Below are 17913 nucleotides of genomic sequence, written 5' to 3' on the forward strand. Positions count from 1 at the left end.
TTTAGTCTGGTGCTGAGAGGAAACAGAAGCGTGTGCTGGTGCTGAGGTGTGAGCACTAGCATCACCTGCTCAGGCAGTTTCTGCTCTGTGGAGTTAAAAGTCAACCACAGGTGACAGGCCTGGGTCTGATCTTATCACATTTGTGGCATCTCGTGACTGCTTTGTACCGCAGCTTATCAGAGGTGAGATTGCGGAATGACACAAACTGAAAGTCACGTGATGAGACTCGTATACAGCTTTAGTCATAACAGATTGCTTTTCAAGGATGAAACAGAGTCTGAGCTTAAGAATTCTGACTTCTGACTGCTGTAGGCAGTCGTGTGATGTATTTTGTCAGATACTTCAAATCATTTAAGTCCCACATACTCAGTATTTTGTCTCAAACTTGGTTTTACTGAATTAGCTTCACACACAGATAACAGTGATTGAGTTGTTGCTCATATAACAGCTCTGCTACAGTGGAATCAAACAATTATTGGAAATTTTCACAAGTCTTCCACTGGCAAATAGCCAGAGTGTGGAAAATGGACACTGGCACCTGTTCCTGCGTCTGCATGTTAAGGGGCACTTCCACAACATGTAGAAATGGTTGCTTCTGTTCTGATTTATGTTGATTAATTGGTCGACCTTTTCACTTTTAACATTGAAATAAAGTGTGCTCTTCTTGCTACAGGTGGGCTGGTCACTGCTCTGTCGGCTGATTGAAGTATGCCCTGGTACACTTGACCAGCTGACTGGAACTCTGCAGGCAGCCAAGGACTCGGAGGTACTTGGTGTGCACCAGTAAGTAAACACATTCTTCAGGTGCATAAATTCATCTTTTCTTTACATAGCACCTTAAACAGCTCATGTCACATGGGAGTACATAACATAATCACACCAACCTGCAGACAGAGATCATGTTCTAAAGAAGCCATGAAGGTGTTTCAGTCAGCACATATTTCTGTCACTGTCCAAACGAAACGTTTGTAGAGTGGACATTAATACAATGAAGTTTCATTCTTGTGTGTAGTTTTCAGATTTAAAAGCAACATTCCACATCTGAGCTGTGCATGCAATGTTCTTTTTTTCTCAGACGATATGCATGGTCTCTTTTCAGTTCTCACTTCCTGTTCATTATAAGTAACCAGTTTGGGTCATATTGTCATGTCACGCAGTGTCAGTTTTACCTGCAGATTTTTTTTTCCAAGTGGTCCTTTCAGTTCCTTTATGCTGCTGTCTAACATTTTGTTCAAGCAAGTCCTCCACTTGTTGCCTTCCTTTCCCTCATTTCTGCTTCCTGTGATGGTAAAAGTGCTCACACTCGTGCTCAGACAAGAAAACGTTTCTGAAAATATTTATTGATGTTATCAAATTCAGGTCAGGTTATCAAGAATGGAGTTTAAAACAGTGTTGTTTCCTGGTTGTGTTTTTACCTGTTCTGATGTGTTTTCCAGGCAGGTCCTGAAGGTACTGTCTCAGTACAGCACAGACTGCAAAGTGACCATGGTGGGACTCCGGGCCCTGGCGCTGCTGCTCACATCAGGTACACGACTACACAGGAGATTTGTCACAACACATCAGGACATTACTCCTGCTACGCGTCGCATGAAGCCAGCATGAGCACTAAAAAAAACTGAAAGTCAATTTAAAACCTTTTCCTGTGACTTGATACCCAAAGCCCAGGTCACAGTTTGGGATTTTAACAGCGATTCTATGTCTGATGGGAAAAGCTGATCAGCATAACAAAGCTTTAGAAAGGTTTATGTTATGATGCATTGATGTCATCAAACCTATATAAAAAGAAACTTGAAAATATATTAATCAAAAAGCCTTTTAGGAAGGTTGAAGAGTGAAAATGCAAAAGAATGAGGCAGTTAAGCATCAAAGAACAGCAGGTCACATGTAATCAACTGTAAAACTGTTTATGTGGCAGCATTTTACACACAGGGGAACCCCCTGCTTTGCTGGGGTTCCCCTTTCAAAGCCCACTTCAAACAACACATTGTTGTTTCATAGTTTATTTTTAGAGCAGTGTTTCAGTCTTGTTTCTTAAATGATCTCTTTGGTTGTGCTAATTATTAAACTCATATTTCTGCTCATATTTCATGTTGCTTGATGTGATGTGAAGCTTCTGAGAAGGGCAGAAGTTAAACGCGTCACATGGAACTGAACTGAATAATCAAGCAAGCCAAAGACTTTCTGCCTCTGACACTGAGGAACATTTGTTTAAGACAATATTTACATAATCGCAAAAAAGAAAAACTCATATCTGCAGTTGCTAAGAGATATTCACCACTTATCACATGACGAATTGTGAAACTTACTGTTTGGAGATAACATTATAATCTATGGATGACAAAATGATTCATGAATATATTGTGTTTTTAAAATGATTCGTTTATTTGTGGGCCTGAAAACTCTCCTTTTAAACTTATGTTGAAGTTTGTTGGATGGGAGGGCTCAATCACTGACTGCTGAAACTGTCATTTCGAATGGTCAGATGTGTTTCTAAGCTTGTTTTATTCCCGGCTCTGTAGACGTGGTTCCTTTGCTGGTGCTGGAGGACGAAGAGGATGTGTTTGGCCTGGTGGTGCAGGCGATGAAGACGTTTCCTGCCAGTGAAGAGGTGCAGCTCCAAGGCTGTGCTGCTCTGCAGTTCCTCCTGGAGAGAGGTGAGCAGACACACACTGTGACCTCTTGTATGTTGTTGTGCACATTAATGTGCACTGTCTGTCGTGCAGCAGAGCTTCTGGCTCGGTATCATGTATCACAGCAGACTTTGAAGCTAGTTAACGCATTTCGTTAATGGTGACATAAACTCATTTACATATTGCATATGACTTTTATTCACTCATAACAGTCTACAGCTATTCATGGAGTCCTGTGAGGCTGTATTTCTCAGTACATGCAGGTTTACCTCTACATCATCAGGTTTGAACTTTCATTTGCCTAAGCTAAACTTCAGCAGCTGAATATATTTCTTGTCTCTGTTTCCAGTAAGTGACGAGCACCTCATGGAGTTTGTGGAGAACCAGGACCATGTTGTGGTCTTGGCGGCTCTACAGAGGTTCGCAGACAGCTCCGAGCTGCTCCTGCAGGCCATGAAAGTGCTGCTCCCACTGGCTCGTACTGGTAGGACGTCATTACACCACACCGCAGCAATGTTTATGAGGTCTAAGAGGGAAAGAGAAGAATGAGTAACAGCTTTATTACTTGATTAGTAAAAAAGGGCTGATCCGTGAATGCTCTGCAAACCTGACTTCTACTGTACGTCGATCTCAGATTGATTGATTGATTGATTGTCGGCAAATTAAAGAATAAAGGTTTGGTTTGAACCTCAGTCTGTTGCAGCTGAATGGAGAGACTGACCGTAGTTCTCTTCATGTGGAGAAGTTTGGGAATGTATGCTTTCACTCTGCTAATGTAATGACTGACATGTTCAACCACAAGACTCAGCAGTACACAGTGTGTGTGAAGGAAGCATTAAACTTCAGTTCTTCTCTTTCTTCATTTCACACAGTCTATTTGTGGCCTGACCACCAGACCGTGATGTCACTGTAGCGTTTTGATGTAGATCAGATTAAACGGCAGTAAACATGTGTGACGTTGAGCTGCTGCGTCAGAGCCGCTGTTTGTGGGACAGGATGGTGATGGCGTTTGCTGAAAACAGTCAGGTCTTCGTGGAAATTCCCTCGCGGTGAAGAAGATAGCCGCTCCTTGAGTGAATACTCAGATAATTGAGTTGGAGTCTTCCCACATTTCCATGAAAATGTATTTAAACATTTGTTGGAACAGCAAACGCAATTATCAGACAGCAGGAGGGCCCCTGCTGCCATTTATGAACTTAAACATCTTATTACTTGACACTTGTCATAGTCACCGATAGAGGATATCTGCGATAACCTGAAATTATCGCAGATATATATCGGCCTTGCTGAGATATCGGTCAGGCGGTCCTGTGCAGAAAGAAGCTTGATCAAGTATCATTATGTTGTGGTTGGCAGCAGCTTGTGTGTTCTGACAAAAATAAACACATGTGGGAGCACGGTCTTCAATGCGCCGTATTAAATACTAGGTTTTTCATCTGTATTAAAACACTGGCACACTTATGTAACGTTATGTTCTACGTTTTCTTTAAAAAGCACAGGCCAAAAATAATGGCTGACACATCAACTTTCACTCCAGGAAAAAGATTTAAAAAAATGACTAGAACAAACAGGGACATTGCCCTGCGCTGATATTCTCATTATCTCAAGGATTTCTGCATGAAAAGTGGAGCACATGACAAAGTTTCAGTCATGAACATTTTTTCCACATTAATCTCTGTTCTTCACAGATGTACGATTTATCCCAGTCACGGGGGATTCCAGGCTATTTGGAGATATCATTCTCATTCATTTGTGAAGGACTTTTTATGACCTTCCGTTTTATTTCCTTCTATTGGCAGATTTTTATGACAATTGTTTTCCGACAGTGCTAATTAATTGTCATACATTTTTAAATTCCTTGAGTATAATTCAGCAGCACATACCAGCATTATACTTTGATTGCAGACTAAAATTCAATTAAATCCCCAAGCAAAACAAGATGAGAGCAGATGAATCCTGTTCATACTTCAGCAGCTGCTTTGAGTTTATTGTGAGCTTTTCTCCTCCAGGCAGTAATGTGGAGATGCTGATGTCAGGAGGCACTCGATGCTACAGTGTGATCATCGCGGCCATGGACGCCTTCCCTGAGGTGGAGGAGCTGCAGGAGACGGCCTGCTGCCTGTTCAGGAAGTTTACATCAGGTCAGAACCAGATTTCAACAGAGAACAGGAATTTTCTGAAGCCAAACGCTCACAGTCTGGACTGTGTTTGATCATCTATGGAAACTGAATATGTTTTGTTTGCATATTTCTGTTGTTAACTGTACTGCAAAACAGGGGAAACTAGAATAAAATGGAATAAAATGGATGCAAGTGAGTTTTTGCAGACGTCAGTGTCAGTTGAGTAATTCTGGAGAATCTTCTCACTTGTTGACAGTCGATGTTGATAACATGGTTCAAACAATCAGTGAATCCTCACTATTAATACAGCTGTGTTTGGATTTCATTTATTCTGATAAGCCAGTGTGTTTGCCAGCTGACAGATTAAGACAGAAGAAGTCATCAGAGACATCAGTTTGATGCAGGGGTCGCTTGTTCTGTGTCATCTTGCAGAGAGTTACTACAACATCCTGGTGCTGAACGGCGTCCAGAGGGTTGCAGTGAGAGCCTGTCAGACTTTCCCCAACAACGCCACACTGCAAGCAGCCGCTCTCTCCTGCCTGGCTGACCTCAGTGAGGACACACACACTCACACACACACTATATTTAACTCATTTATTTATGTCCACATAGATAGATTAGTGATGGAGACAACAGAACAATGGCTTGACCTCAACATCAACACATGTACACAAAAAGATAAATTATATAAGGGTAGAAAAACATGTGCATTGTCTGAAAACAGAAATTGTCCTGATTGATTTCCCCTCAAGAGGGAGACTTTGTTAAGCCATTGTTCTCTTTATAACCAAATAACCCACCGCTTTGTGAGAAGTTTGAGCCTGTTTCTGTGTCATTAACATGTGTGGATCCACTGAAATGGATACCCAGCTTTAATACAAAGCAGAAACGATGAGCTGGAGACCACATATAGCTGATATCAGCTGAAGTGCCTCTGACGGTTGGATTCGATCTTGTACAGTTTAGTAATCACACCATACTGTCTCCTTCTGTCAGCTGCAACCATCGTGCAGAACAAAGCGGTGGCCGAGCAGGGTCTGGAGGAAGGAGAGGAGGAGGAGAACAGGGGTAAAGAGGAGGTGGAGGACATGGGCCTGGGCTGGATGGAGGCCTGCTGCATGGCACTGGAGCTCCATGCCGCTGAGCCGGCAGTTCAGGTCAGTCCAAATTCTTCCTGCCCCGGAGCTACAGCAAATATTTAACCCGGTATAATTCCAGTAATGAAAGCGTGAATCTCCTCCGCTGCCTCAGGAAGCTGCAAGCTGGGCCATTCACAATCTGTTACTGCACGGAGCTGGAGTCAACCACTCAGAGGAGGAGCAGGATGAGAGGTACACACTCAATCAATGAACTGTCGCTCGCATCTCCTTTATAGATTTAACATGGTTTAATAGATGAGGGGATGTAACGACTGTTGTTGTGCGTCGTGTGGTTGTTTTCAGGACTCCTGTTCACAGACAGTTGATGGCGGCCATGCTGCTCCACTCCTCCTCTCCCAGCGTGTTTAAAGCTGCTACCAGTGCTATTGCCACACTCATTACTCACAACAGTGAGTCTTCAGCAGCACACATTAACACCCAGTGTGCAGAGATGTAGCTACACTGCTGCTCTTATTTCTCTTATAAACATCTGCTTTGTATTTTTGATAACCTGTCCACATGTTGTCTCCAATATATTATCAACGACCTTTAATAGCATAGACAATACAGTGCCAGAGGGTTTATACTGAAAGTGACTGAGGATCCTGTTTCTCATTGAAAGTTGAAGTTATAAATTCAGCACTGTTTGGTTGGCTGGTACAGTAAATGTCTGCTTTGGTTGCAGGTAAAATGCGTTCTCTGCTGCTGTCCAGTGGCCTCCATGTCAACCTGGTGGAGATGATGAAGAGACATTCGGCCTCAGCAGAAGTTTCCATCAGCGCCTGCAAACTGCTCAACCTGCTCTTCCAGGGAAGGTGGGCACAAACACTGTTTGAATCCCTGGGCACCTGACTGTTGTTTTAAAACACACTGTGTATCATGTGTTTTGTTCTGGGACTTACAGTCACTGTTTGATAACATTTTTCTTCTTTATGACTGTAGCTTTTTGCTTGTTGTAAAATGAGAAAGCCTCTGTGAAACTAGGTTTTTTTTTTCTTTCCACAAACTCAAGTAGAAGTTATTTTGAAAAGATGAATAAGTCGTGGCTAAAATCTGGTTCACTAGCAAGTGATTCATTATTCAACAATGAAGTGTTCTCAAAATGTACAGATACAATAACTCATAAGTTTCCTCGTTGTGTCTGTAGGACAGCCAGTCTGGATGAGTTAAACATGGCCATGAGTCAGATCCTCAGCACCATGAAGGTCCACAACTTCCATCCAGATGTTCAGCTGGAGGCTCTGCAGGCCAGCCTGGTCTTCCTCTGCCCAGGTACCTTCAGGTCTTTTTTTTCTCTGTATTGAGAGTTAGTTAAATGACTGTGTGATGTGCAGTGAGTTTCTTGTGGTGATAAACCAACAGCTAAGTATCACTAACTCTGTAGCTCTGCAGATGAATGAATGAATGAATGCTAATGGGGCTCCACAATAGTATCCTAGTCTCTGTGTTTCTTTGTGTTGTAGAAATCTGCTGCCTCCAAATGGACAAAAACCAATGGATGCAGCTTCAGTAACAGTCATTAAAGTGCAATTTGAGCAATCGAATCTTAGGGGAACAGGTCTTAAGTACAGCTATACACATTTGGGATGGGATCTGATAACTCTAGATACTTTTCCCGAAGGTCAGGGGTCCATGTGTCCATGTACAGCATGTAGTATTGTGCGAATTCAAAACTCTATTTGTGTGGCTGATACAGGCTGATAATACTGATTTTCTCATGCTCGCTCAGGTCATAATTCCTCTGGCTGTAACTGTAGCTGTATCTCTAGGTGTATGAGCAGCTGTATATTTTCTTTGTTCAGCAGCTGAATGTAAAGCTGGTTAAGTGGAACAGCTTGTTTTGTTTTAATTTCTATCAAAATAAGGTTATTAGCTCAGCCTCTGCTCCCAGCGGTGCACTAGTAACAGTCCTAATTGGATTAGTGATTTATAACAGAGCCTTTGTGTCTGTCTGTGTGTGTGTGTGTGTGTGTGTGTGTGTGTGTGTGTGTGTGTGTGTGTGTGTGTGTGTGTGTGTGTGTGTGTGTGTGTGTGTGTTTACTTGCTTCTTTGTCTTCACTTGTTTCCTTGCTGTGTGTGAATTCCCAGACCGGAGTTTAAGGGAGCACGGCATCTCAGTGGCAGACCCTGACATGGCTGACGTGTCGCTGAAGGTCCTGAAAAACCAGTGTGTGGTGGAAGGAGCTCACACCCTCTACCTGGAGGTTCTCAACAGGGTATGAACACAGTGACAGCCCAAAATATCTCTCCATTCCTCTCCATCTTTCAGTTTAACATGACAATAATAAGAAAACACAAAAGAGCAGAAGATGGCAAAGCTTGCAGACACCGCAGTGGGATTTGTTTTCCTCATAAGAGAAGCAGTGTACACACACACATACAGAGCCGGTACATATACATGCATTACAGAAATTAAACAACAGTTCACCCATTCATTGTAGAAGTTATACAGTAGGTTGTCCTGCAACCAGAACATCGGAAGGATGTAATTACATTTCTGAAAAGAATTTACCAGTTGACTTACTGGTATGAATGAAACTCTGCACGTTTTTTATTTTCCCCCTGTGGTTGTTGGAACCCTCAGCCCATGGGATGGGATGTAGTTAAAAGTTGTAGATGTGATGGTTAATTACTGGCTTTTAGCTTTCTCACTCAGATTTTTACTTGTTTACATGTTTTTTTTTCATTTTTTGCTCTGTAAAGATGTTTTGTTCTAAAATGAGACATAAACCATTTGACAGATGTGACATTTAAATTTGCACGATGACCGGCAGCAGAAGAAGTTCCACACCACTGTTGCCAGGCATCTTGACATCTATATCTCCAGCACAGTAGAGTGTGGACAGCAAGTCTTTATGTACATAATCTGCTCATGTGTTATCCATGAAGTTTACAGAATGAATTTAAAGAGGGACTGAGGGTGAGAGATCCAATGTAACTGCCATGTTCATTATACCATAACATTTGCCATTTTGTCTGTCTTGCAATGTAGAAATAATTTCTCAGCCTGAGTAGATGAATCAGTCTTTCCATCTCATGAATTTCTTCGATAGTTTCAAGCCCAATTATCTGCTGTAGCTGGGTCAACACAATTCATTTTCACATAGGCTGTGATTTCCAGTCCATGCTTGGCTGACAGAAGGACGCTCTAACAGACTGAGTCATAAATCTTGAAAAGATTTATTACTAACGACTCATATAAACTCAGTTGCCAGTTTAGGAGCTACACCTTGCAAATGCTACTGCCCAACCCCATCAACCATCAACCAGTCTGTGATAACATGTTGATTTTGAAGATGTTGAACCCTGTGTATTATTCTCTTTATTTCTCTCACTTTTGTTTCTTTGTCACCGTTTCCATATAATACCCCATCAGTGCTTTTTGTGTGTCTGTGCAGTTCATCAGCAGCTCCATCATACAGAGGTATGGCCTGAAGGTGCTGTCTGCTCTGGCTGACTGCACCGGTGCAGTGGATCTGCTCTGCCAGCAGGGGGCCATAGACACAGTGCTACATACACTTCAGATGTTCCCAAAGGAACGAGGTACACTATACACTTCTTATTAATAGTCCATTAACAGCACGTAGCCTACATGAACACAAATTAGATTACTTGTTGATTTTATCATTACATAGACTGTATATAAACCTGTTATTAGTCTTTGCTGCATTTTGTTGTTCCTCCAAGAGTCCATGAAAGCATTCGTAAAAGTATTGTAGCTGTAGTGAATGTAGGAAATGATTATTAGAGCCAGGGATTTGATTTGTTGAACTGATGTATTTGTGCATTAGTAGCTGTGTTCTCCATTAAATTAGTTCATTCTGCCAAAAGACAGGTAAAAGGGTGGTGCACAAACATTAATATATAGCAGCTGGACTGTGGAGTTAGAAAAAGTCCCTCATTTGAACATCATTGTTTTAATTTCAGTATCAAAAACGATTTATTGCTCTTTCACTAACTTCCCAACTTGCTCCAGAGATACACTACTGGGGTCTGACCCTGCTCAGCTACCTCGTATCCAAGAAGAAGCTGTCCAGGATGATGGTGCCCGTCCTGGCCTCTGTTGTGGGCGTCTCACTCGTCCAGTACAAAGAAGACTCTGAGATGCTCCTGAAGGTGACCTGAGTGTTTTTCTTTGATGGAACGTGCTGTAAAATCAGAGTCTTGACATTCCTTATTCATACACAGTACGTTTTATATTTAAACATTTTGTTTCTTGTTAGTTAGGCTGTAGCAGTGCGGACTAATAACCAGCATGTTGTTTTACGGGGGGCGGGTTGTGCTTGTAAACTCATGATCTGTCTCTGTTTTTGGGTCCCACAGTGTGTTCAGGTGGCTTTGAGGATGCTCGATGCTTGTTCAGGAGCAGCTGCTCAGCTGCAGAGAGAAGACTTTGACAGGCAGATCTTCCTACACCTGAGAGAGGAGACTCCTGACCAGAGCAACAACCCAGTGAGTTAGTCCACAAACAGGAGGCTGACATTTCTCATTCTGAGTAAAATGTCTCCACAGCTATTGGACGGGTTTCCTTGATATTTGGTTCAGACATTCATGTCCTCATCAGAATGAAACATTTTGAAAATAATCCAATTAAATGATGAAAAGCAATAATGTGTATCCACAGGCAGCCTTTCTGTGCACACACAGTTCCCATAAAAGGGAACCTAAAGAGCAAAAAGACTTTTAAGGACATACCAGACATACTTGAATACAGTTCAGATAAAGCGTGTAGGCCATGTGTCTGCTTCTTGTAAAGTTCTTAGAAAATGTCTTGCTAGAAAGTTGGGATCCTTCAGCATAATTTGATAAACAGATTTGTTCAGGACCACTCCATCCTGCTTTAATCTCCCCCTCCTCCCTCTCTGTCTGCTCTCAGCTGCGGAAGTCGGTTTGCCTTGCTCTGTCTAAGATGTGGTGCGACTCGGAGCTACACTACAGCATGCTGGAAAAGGCCTGCAAGGACGGAGACACGACGATGGCCGAGTGTCTGATAGAGCTGGGCGCCGACATCAACAAAAAGACGAAAACAGAGTCACTCATCTACCAGGTCAGAAGTCACCAAACACAAACCTCACAGGCCAGATCAGGGATGTAGAGAATCCGCCAGGTCACATGTTAAGTTGATGAAGGATGTTTTCAAGGCTGTGTTTTTTTTTTTTTAAGCTCAGAAACGTTCAGGACAGAACTGGTCAAAGTTCTGAAATTTGATTTTGTTTTTTGACATTTTGTAGGCCAATAGATAATTTTTCAATATAGTGCTGGTCAGAGAATAAATAAGCAAGATGGCCTCTGTGCTGTGTGTGTGTGTGTTTGCAGGTGTGTGAGAGAGGTGGGCCTCTGGAACTGGTGGAGCTCTTACTCAGCCGAGGTGCACACGAGCAGCACCTCCGCAGGGCTCTGGCTGTGAGCGTGAAGCGGGGCGATGGGCCCACAGTCATTCAGCTGCTGGGCCGTCTGGGTCTGGACCTCAACAACAGCGCTCTCTGCTTGGGGGGCTTCAGACTGGGCCACCTGGACGCTGCCTGGCTCAGCCCCCTGCTGGCCGAAAGAGGAAGAACGCACAGTCTGCGCTACAACAACAGTGAGGAAGAGTTGATGCTTTTCTCTGTTTTATATCATTGTACATTGATCATCTTTGGATATTGGACAAAAACAAGTAATTCAAAGGTGAAGTTGTGACATTTTCTGGACTAAACAGTTGATCAGTTATTTGAAAAAAAACATTTGACAGATGTGATTAGTATTTAGCTACTGCCTGCTGCCCAGTCATAATTTCTATGTATCATATTCTTGCTTTTTAAGGTAAAGGTATGAGCTTGGCCAGGTACATCCAGTCTCTCCAGAGGTCCAAGAGTGCCAGCGGTCCTCCCAGGTCGATCGGCGACCCCTGCCTGACCTCTGGCTACATTTCTGATGAGAGTGACGACTCCAGCTTCAGCTTTGTCTCCATGGACGACAGCCTGTTTTTCAACGACGACATGGAGAGTGACGGTAAAGCTTCAGAACTGTTGTATAGAGCTAATCCTGCAGCGTGTAACAATCAGGGCTTAAATTCAGCTGAAAAGCTATAAATGAATATGATTCACTGTGGAAATGTCTTCAGGCATAAAGTGGAACTGACACTGAGGCTTTATACTTTATATATTCTGTTGTTGTCCAGCAGCTGAAGCAGTAACATCATCGACCAATACCTTTTGAAAATCACGTGACATGAAATGCTGTACATTTTGGGAGCTGTAACAAATATTGTTTAGTCCTGAATTAAACAGAATCTCACAACTAAAAGGAAAAATAGTGCTGTGGCAGCATGAGTATAACATGGTAAATACAGTAGTAACATGCATAAACAATTCCTTGTCCTCCTGTGTGCTTTTCCTTTTCTAGGGAGTGATTCACTGTCGGGGGCTCTGTCTCCAAAACCACATAATAATTCAACAGAGGAGCTGAGGGGGGGGTCCTTTACAAGAAAGCAGGGGCGTCGCAGACATGCCAGTGCAGAGGTAAAAACTCTTTGTTCCTATGTACATACATAATTAGGAATCTTAGTCCAAAGAATGCCTGTTCCCTCACTGTTGGTGTCTCTCTCTGGTTTCTGTCCATTTTCCAGAGTGGTCAAACTGAGAATGAACACGGTGAGCCCATGCACAGGAGATATGGGAGGACGGGCTCGACCCAGAAAGGTAACACCCATTTTGTATATATTTGTATTCCGAATATATTTGATCTTTGTCATTCAAACAATGTCCAGAATTGCAAGAAAATACAGAATTACCATAGATCTTAGACTGATAAAATAAAATATTCTTCAAGCTAAAAGCAGTGTAGGCTGTGTTTTCTGTATATGGAAGAAATGACATTAATAAATAGAGAGCACTGTGAGAATGCACAAATCTTTGTGCACAATTTGTTTAGTAATAAAAAAACTTTCAGACACTATCTGCATCAGATGCACATAGAGATAGACAGGGATACAGGTGCCTTACTATTTTCATGTAAGTGAGTTAAAGTACTTCATAAGATTGATTTGTGACTTTTGTTAAATCAGATTGTAGCTCATAATTCGTCTCCTCTGGTTTCACCTCCTCAGTCCTGGGATCTGGTGAAAACTCTGCTGCTCTGCCCAAAGAGAGGGAGAGGATCCGTCTGCTGGACCTGTCAGGGAACGAGCTGGACTCTCTGTCCTGTCTGTTGGACGACGGCGTGGTGCAACAGCAGCTGAGCCATCTCCTCCGCCTCGACCTGAGCCACAACAGTCTGCTGGAGTTTCCTTCAGCTCTTTGCCAGGTAACAGATCTGATCCGTGCTGAATCACCAAGATATCACATGATAATAAAGGAAATGTACGCTGATGCTTTTTTTTGGCCTTTGATTCTTCACAGAGTTTGAACAGTCTGACTCGACTGGACCTGCAGGGCAACCAGCTCCAGTCGCTGCCGGTGGAGCTGCTGTCTCTGCCCTCACTTAGCATGCTGAACGTCTCTCGTAACTGTGTTGGTCCCCTGCTGACCTTTGACCCTGCTGTCACATGCCCATCACTGCGGCAGCTCAACTTGTCTTTCAACAAAATCACCACATTTCCTGATGAGCTGGGCCGTGCCATGGGTCACCTAGAGGAGCTGTTTATGGAAGGGTAGGCTGCTGGGGAATGTGTGCAGACACTAATGTCACTTTCATTGTTTTGGTGTGCTTGTTCCAATGAAAGCAACAAAGAAACGTAATAAGATTCTCTGGATTTTGTGTTACAGAAAGAAGGAAATGTGGAAAATTCAGAAATTTTATTTTAACAATTGATTGCATAACGAGAAAGCTGACCATGTCCCCAGTAACTACAGGGCGTTGCCTGAAATGGGTCAACACATGCGCAAATAGGCTACATAATGACTTCTATTGTGTTGAAGGGTTTTGAAACTGAGGCTCCTGATCTGAATTACATTATCAGTACAAAACTGTAATTGCATTATTGGCCACTTTAAACCCAAATTATAGTACACGGCACGACACGCTGGTCCGGTTTCCAGATATCTCAGATATCTTTCTAATCTAATTAGTGACCAGAGGAATTACTAGAAAGCACTCAAAGAAGCACACACCTCCGCCAGTGTGGCAAAATCCTCTTTGTTATTTCAGTATAGAGAATGTTTGCTTTAATGTTAATCATGGGATGCATGTGCTGGACTTTTGTTGCCGTAGTTCTGAGAAAATGCAGAAATATTTGATAAAGCCTCATTTCATTCTTTGTCAAGGTTTTTCAGCAAAAACATAACCATATTACATCATGCATCCATGTCTGATGGCAGAACGGTGAAGATTGGACTGTTGTTTTATTTCTTTCCCTTTGCAGGAACAGTATAACTGAGCTGTGCATGCCTCTGTGTCTGCTGGAGATCAAGCTGCTGGATGTGAGCAAGAACAGCATTGAGAATATTTCTCCAGACTTTCTGACTGGCTGCCCCAAACTGGAAACCTTCAGTGCCTCCATGAACAAAATCTGTGAGTGCTGTTATTGCATTCAGCATCTTCAGTTAAACAGCTTTGTGCCTTCATTGTTTAAATTTAATTGAATGTTTTTTTTTTCATGTTTAATTTCAAACCAGCGTATAAAAATTTATTTTGAAAATAAAATCCAGGTAACACTTTAACTATGTGAACACACTGGGAAAAAAAGAGGAACCTTGCTCTCAGCTTTTCTTAGACTTTAAATCACTGCGCTGTTTGAAGCAGGGATCCACATGATCCTGACTTTACTGTCCTGTCCTGTCCAGGTTCATTGTCACATCTGCCGTCCAAGGTCATGACCCTGAAACTAGCAAACAACAGCTTCACCTATGTTTCAGAGGCTGTGCTTGAGCTTCCAAAGTAAGTCAGATTCTCAGCTTCTTTTCATATTTCCATATACATAGTTTTAATATATGAGTTTTTCTACAGTACGTGTGTAAAATTTCTGTCTGTCTGTCTAGCTTGAGGTCGGTGGACATGAGAACCAACAACATTGCTGTTCTTCCCGGCCCGGGATTTTGGGTGTCCAGCAACCTGAGAGAGCTGATGTTCAGTCAGAACTGTATCACCGCTCTGGATCTGAGCGGACCCATCTACAAATGGACCAGATTAGAGAAACTCCACCTGAGTGACAACAGGCTCAGTGAGGTATAGGACAATTTAGAGCAGTTGATAAGAAAAGGGACACTAACGTAAATATCAGATAATTAGCAAATACGTGCGTCTGATGGTTGTGTCGCTTGGATCCAGATTCCTCCACAGATCGGCCTGTTGGAAGGCCTGACCTCCCTGGACGTGAGCCGTAATGCTAACCTGCGGTCCTTCCCTGATGAAATGGGGAAACTCAGCAGACTATGGGACCTGCCACTGGATGGCCTTCGGCTCCAACTGGACCTCAAACTCATTGGCAGCAAGACCAAAGACATAGTCAGGTCCGGGGCTTTACATATACATATTAATTTGTGCAATTTACACCACAGTGTACGATCACTTTCTTGAAATTGTCTCCTAATAGAAAAGTGTTGCTTTTCCTCCACCTTCTTTTTCAGGTTCCTGCAGCAGCGGCTGAAGAAGGCAGTGCCATACTACCGGATGAAACTCATCGTGGTGGGGAATGCCGGCAGTGGGAAGACCACCCTGATTCAGCAGCTGATGAAGCTGAAGCGCTCCCAGTTGAACTCGAAGAGGGCCGCCGTTGGTATCGACGTCAGGGACTGGACCATCAGGGAACGGGACAAGAAGAAAGTGGTGCTGAACGTCTGGGACTTCTCAGGTTGGCCATTATGAGAAATCTGGATAGATTCATTTTCCAAGTAGCACAACAGCTTAAAAGCATTAAATCACACATGGTACAGGGGCCGCAGGAACTCTTCTTAATAAATCCACACAGCAGGAAAGTGTGTTGGGAGAGTCACACAGTAATCACAGTAAAGAGAGTCCAAATCAAAGCGATGGATGTTATAAGACACTGATTTAAATCTGTCATGTTTGAGACAGACATTTCAGTGTTCACTCCCCGCTTCTTTACCCAGGTGGAGAGGAGTTCAGTGGCTCTCACCCTCACTTCCTGACTTCCAGAGCTCTTTATCTGGTGGTTTACAACCTCAGCAGAGGAGCCAGTCAGGTGGACGCCCTCAAACCCTGGCTCTTCAACATCAAAGTAGGTCATCATCATGTCTGGTGTCTGTCCTGCTCTGACTTGAGCTGAGATAAAAATGGGATCTTTAACTTCACTAATATAGGACTAAAGTTTGTGTTTTAAGATACAAACAGTCAATAATTTGTTTTACTTGTGCAAAGTTGTGGAAAATCTGTTTGGATGTGAAACATAAAATGTGTATGTGTTTATGGTTTTCCATCTTTTGAAAAATCCTCCTCGCTCCTCTTCACTTCAGGCGGTAGCTCCGCTCTCGCCGGTCATCCTGGTGGGGACTCACACAGATGTGAGCGACGAGCTGCAGCTTCAGGCCTGCCTGACCAAGATCAGAGAGGAGCTGCTGAACCACCAGGGTTTCCCCGCCATCGCCGACTATTACATGGTGTCTGTCTGTGAGGACTCGGACTCCATGGCCAGACTCCGCAAGGCCATCGTCAAAGAGGTCACCAGCTTTAAGGTAAAAGGACACAAACAGCAGAGTAAATGTTTCCTTTCCTTCCCTTACTTTACCTCTTGACTCACCACCTCTCCTTGTCAAAGATCCAGGGCCAGCCTGTAATGGGCCAGCTGGTTCCAGACAGCTACGTGGAGCTGGAGCGCCGGGTTCTCCTGGAGAGGACCAGGGTTCCCCCAGAGTTCCCTGTCCTCCTGCACCAGGAGCTGCTGCAGTTCATCCAGGAGAGTCAGCTGCAGCTGGAGGAAGCAGAGCTGCCTCACGCCGTCCACTTCCTGAGTGAAGCCGGTCAGTCTGTGCTTCTTTCAGCACCAGGCCTTAAATTATTATTATTATTTTTTTTTTGTTTTGTTTTTTTAACAAATGGATGACCTTAAATTTAGTGTCCTAATTCATCAAAATGCCCCAGTTCTCCTTCATCTTAGCATCAGCTCCCTCCTGTATAACCTAGTTTCCCACTGACTCACAGCCATACCCTTTTAATCCAGTTATGCAGTGATCGGCGTAGGAGGCAGAGAACAGGATGACTCTGACGTGTGAATTTATGAATTTAAATCTTACTATGTCTTCCCTTTGTTAATACTGTGCAGTTCATTTCTCAGTCACTGGTAGAAGAATAAATACTGTAATTACAGAACGATTTATCGTTTTCTGATCGAAATTGCGATTCCAGACAGCGCGATCATGTGATGGCCAAAGCTGCGGTGTTTCTGCAGTGCTCCTGACTGACCCAGGATCTGCTGTGTCCACTGTTTTACTCATACATGCCGTCTCCCCTACCTGCCGAGCTCACCAATCAGAGGCGGCATTTGCTGCTCGTGCACAGGTCAGGCTGACGCAATCAGTGTAACCTGCTCCACCTGCTGCTTCATTAGTGAAGTGGCTTCAGCTGGAGCAGAAGCGGAGTTACGGCATTTAATCCCCAAGAAAAACAGCATCTCCCCCATTTGGGGCTATTTCGGCTTCGAGGCCGCAGACGTGCGCCAGAAACAGGTACTGTGCACAACCTGTCGCGCTAAAGCTGCAACATCCACAACGGAAACACAACCAGTTTATACCGACACCTGAAAAATCACCACAGGTATTTGCATGACGAAAAGGTTCAGGCCCGGAGCAGCTTGTTTTACCAGCGTAACTCCGTATGATAAGAGCAGCCGAAGACACCGGGAGATAACAGCTGCCGTAACACACTACCCTGCCAAGGACATGCTGTTAACATGGTGACCGAAGACGGATGTAAAAACCTCCTCCACACGCTGGACAGAAGATATGTGATTCCCTCCCGCACCTGCTTCAGCCAGGTTGCCATCCCACAGCTGTACGTGTGAGCGGAAAGAAAAAGATATGTGTTCACGCAGAACGACCGAGCCGTATCTTAGTTTCACTGTATTTCGTAAATCACAACTTTAAGTTGAAA

At 43.5% G+C, this 17913-nt stretch overlaps 1 protein-coding gene across 1 annotated transcript in view; it reads left to right on the forward strand.

Annotated features, from left to right (window-relative positions):
• The window catches only part of lrrk2 (leucine-rich repeat kinase 2), a 29751-nt gene that overhangs the window by 1951 nt on the left and 9887 nt on the right, over positions 1-17913 (forward strand). Inside the window, exons 3-32 of the mRNA XM_041037607.1 lie at positions 674-783; positions 1437-1525; positions 2520-2654; positions 2980-3114; positions 4640-4771; positions 5183-5302; positions 5747-5907; positions 6002-6081; positions 6193-6299; positions 6575-6704; positions 7037-7161; positions 7978-8105; positions 9288-9432; positions 9866-10005; positions 10213-10341; positions 10766-10936; positions 11206-11470; positions 11692-11880; positions 12274-12389; positions 12497-12569; positions 12977-13173; positions 13269-13519; positions 14231-14379; positions 14652-14745; positions 14847-15033; positions 15136-15317; positions 15435-15658; positions 15918-16045; positions 16281-16499; positions 16583-16784. Coding sequence (XP_040893541.1) covers positions 674-783; positions 1437-1525; positions 2520-2654; positions 2980-3114; positions 4640-4771; positions 5183-5302; positions 5747-5907; positions 6002-6081; positions 6193-6299; positions 6575-6704; positions 7037-7161; positions 7978-8105; positions 9288-9432; positions 9866-10005; positions 10213-10341; positions 10766-10936; positions 11206-11470; positions 11692-11880; positions 12274-12389; positions 12497-12569; positions 12977-13173; positions 13269-13519; positions 14231-14379; positions 14652-14745; positions 14847-15033; positions 15136-15317; positions 15435-15658; positions 15918-16045; positions 16281-16499; positions 16583-16784 — 4513 coding nt within the window. The remainder of the gene's footprint in view (positions 1-673; positions 784-1436; positions 1526-2519; positions 2655-2979; positions 3115-4639; positions 4772-5182; positions 5303-5746; positions 5908-6001; positions 6082-6192; positions 6300-6574; positions 6705-7036; positions 7162-7977; positions 8106-9287; positions 9433-9865; positions 10006-10212; positions 10342-10765; positions 10937-11205; positions 11471-11691; positions 11881-12273; positions 12390-12496; positions 12570-12976; positions 13174-13268; positions 13520-14230; positions 14380-14651; positions 14746-14846; positions 15034-15135; positions 15318-15434; positions 15659-15917; positions 16046-16280; positions 16500-16582; positions 16785-17913) is intronic.

Source organism: Toxotes jaculatrix, chromosome 5, assembly GCF_017976425.1.
Source record: "Toxotes jaculatrix isolate fToxJac2 chromosome 5, fToxJac2.pri, whole genome shotgun sequence".
Taxonomy (NCBI): Eukaryota; Metazoa; Chordata; class Actinopteri; family Toxotidae; genus Toxotes; species Toxotes jaculatrix.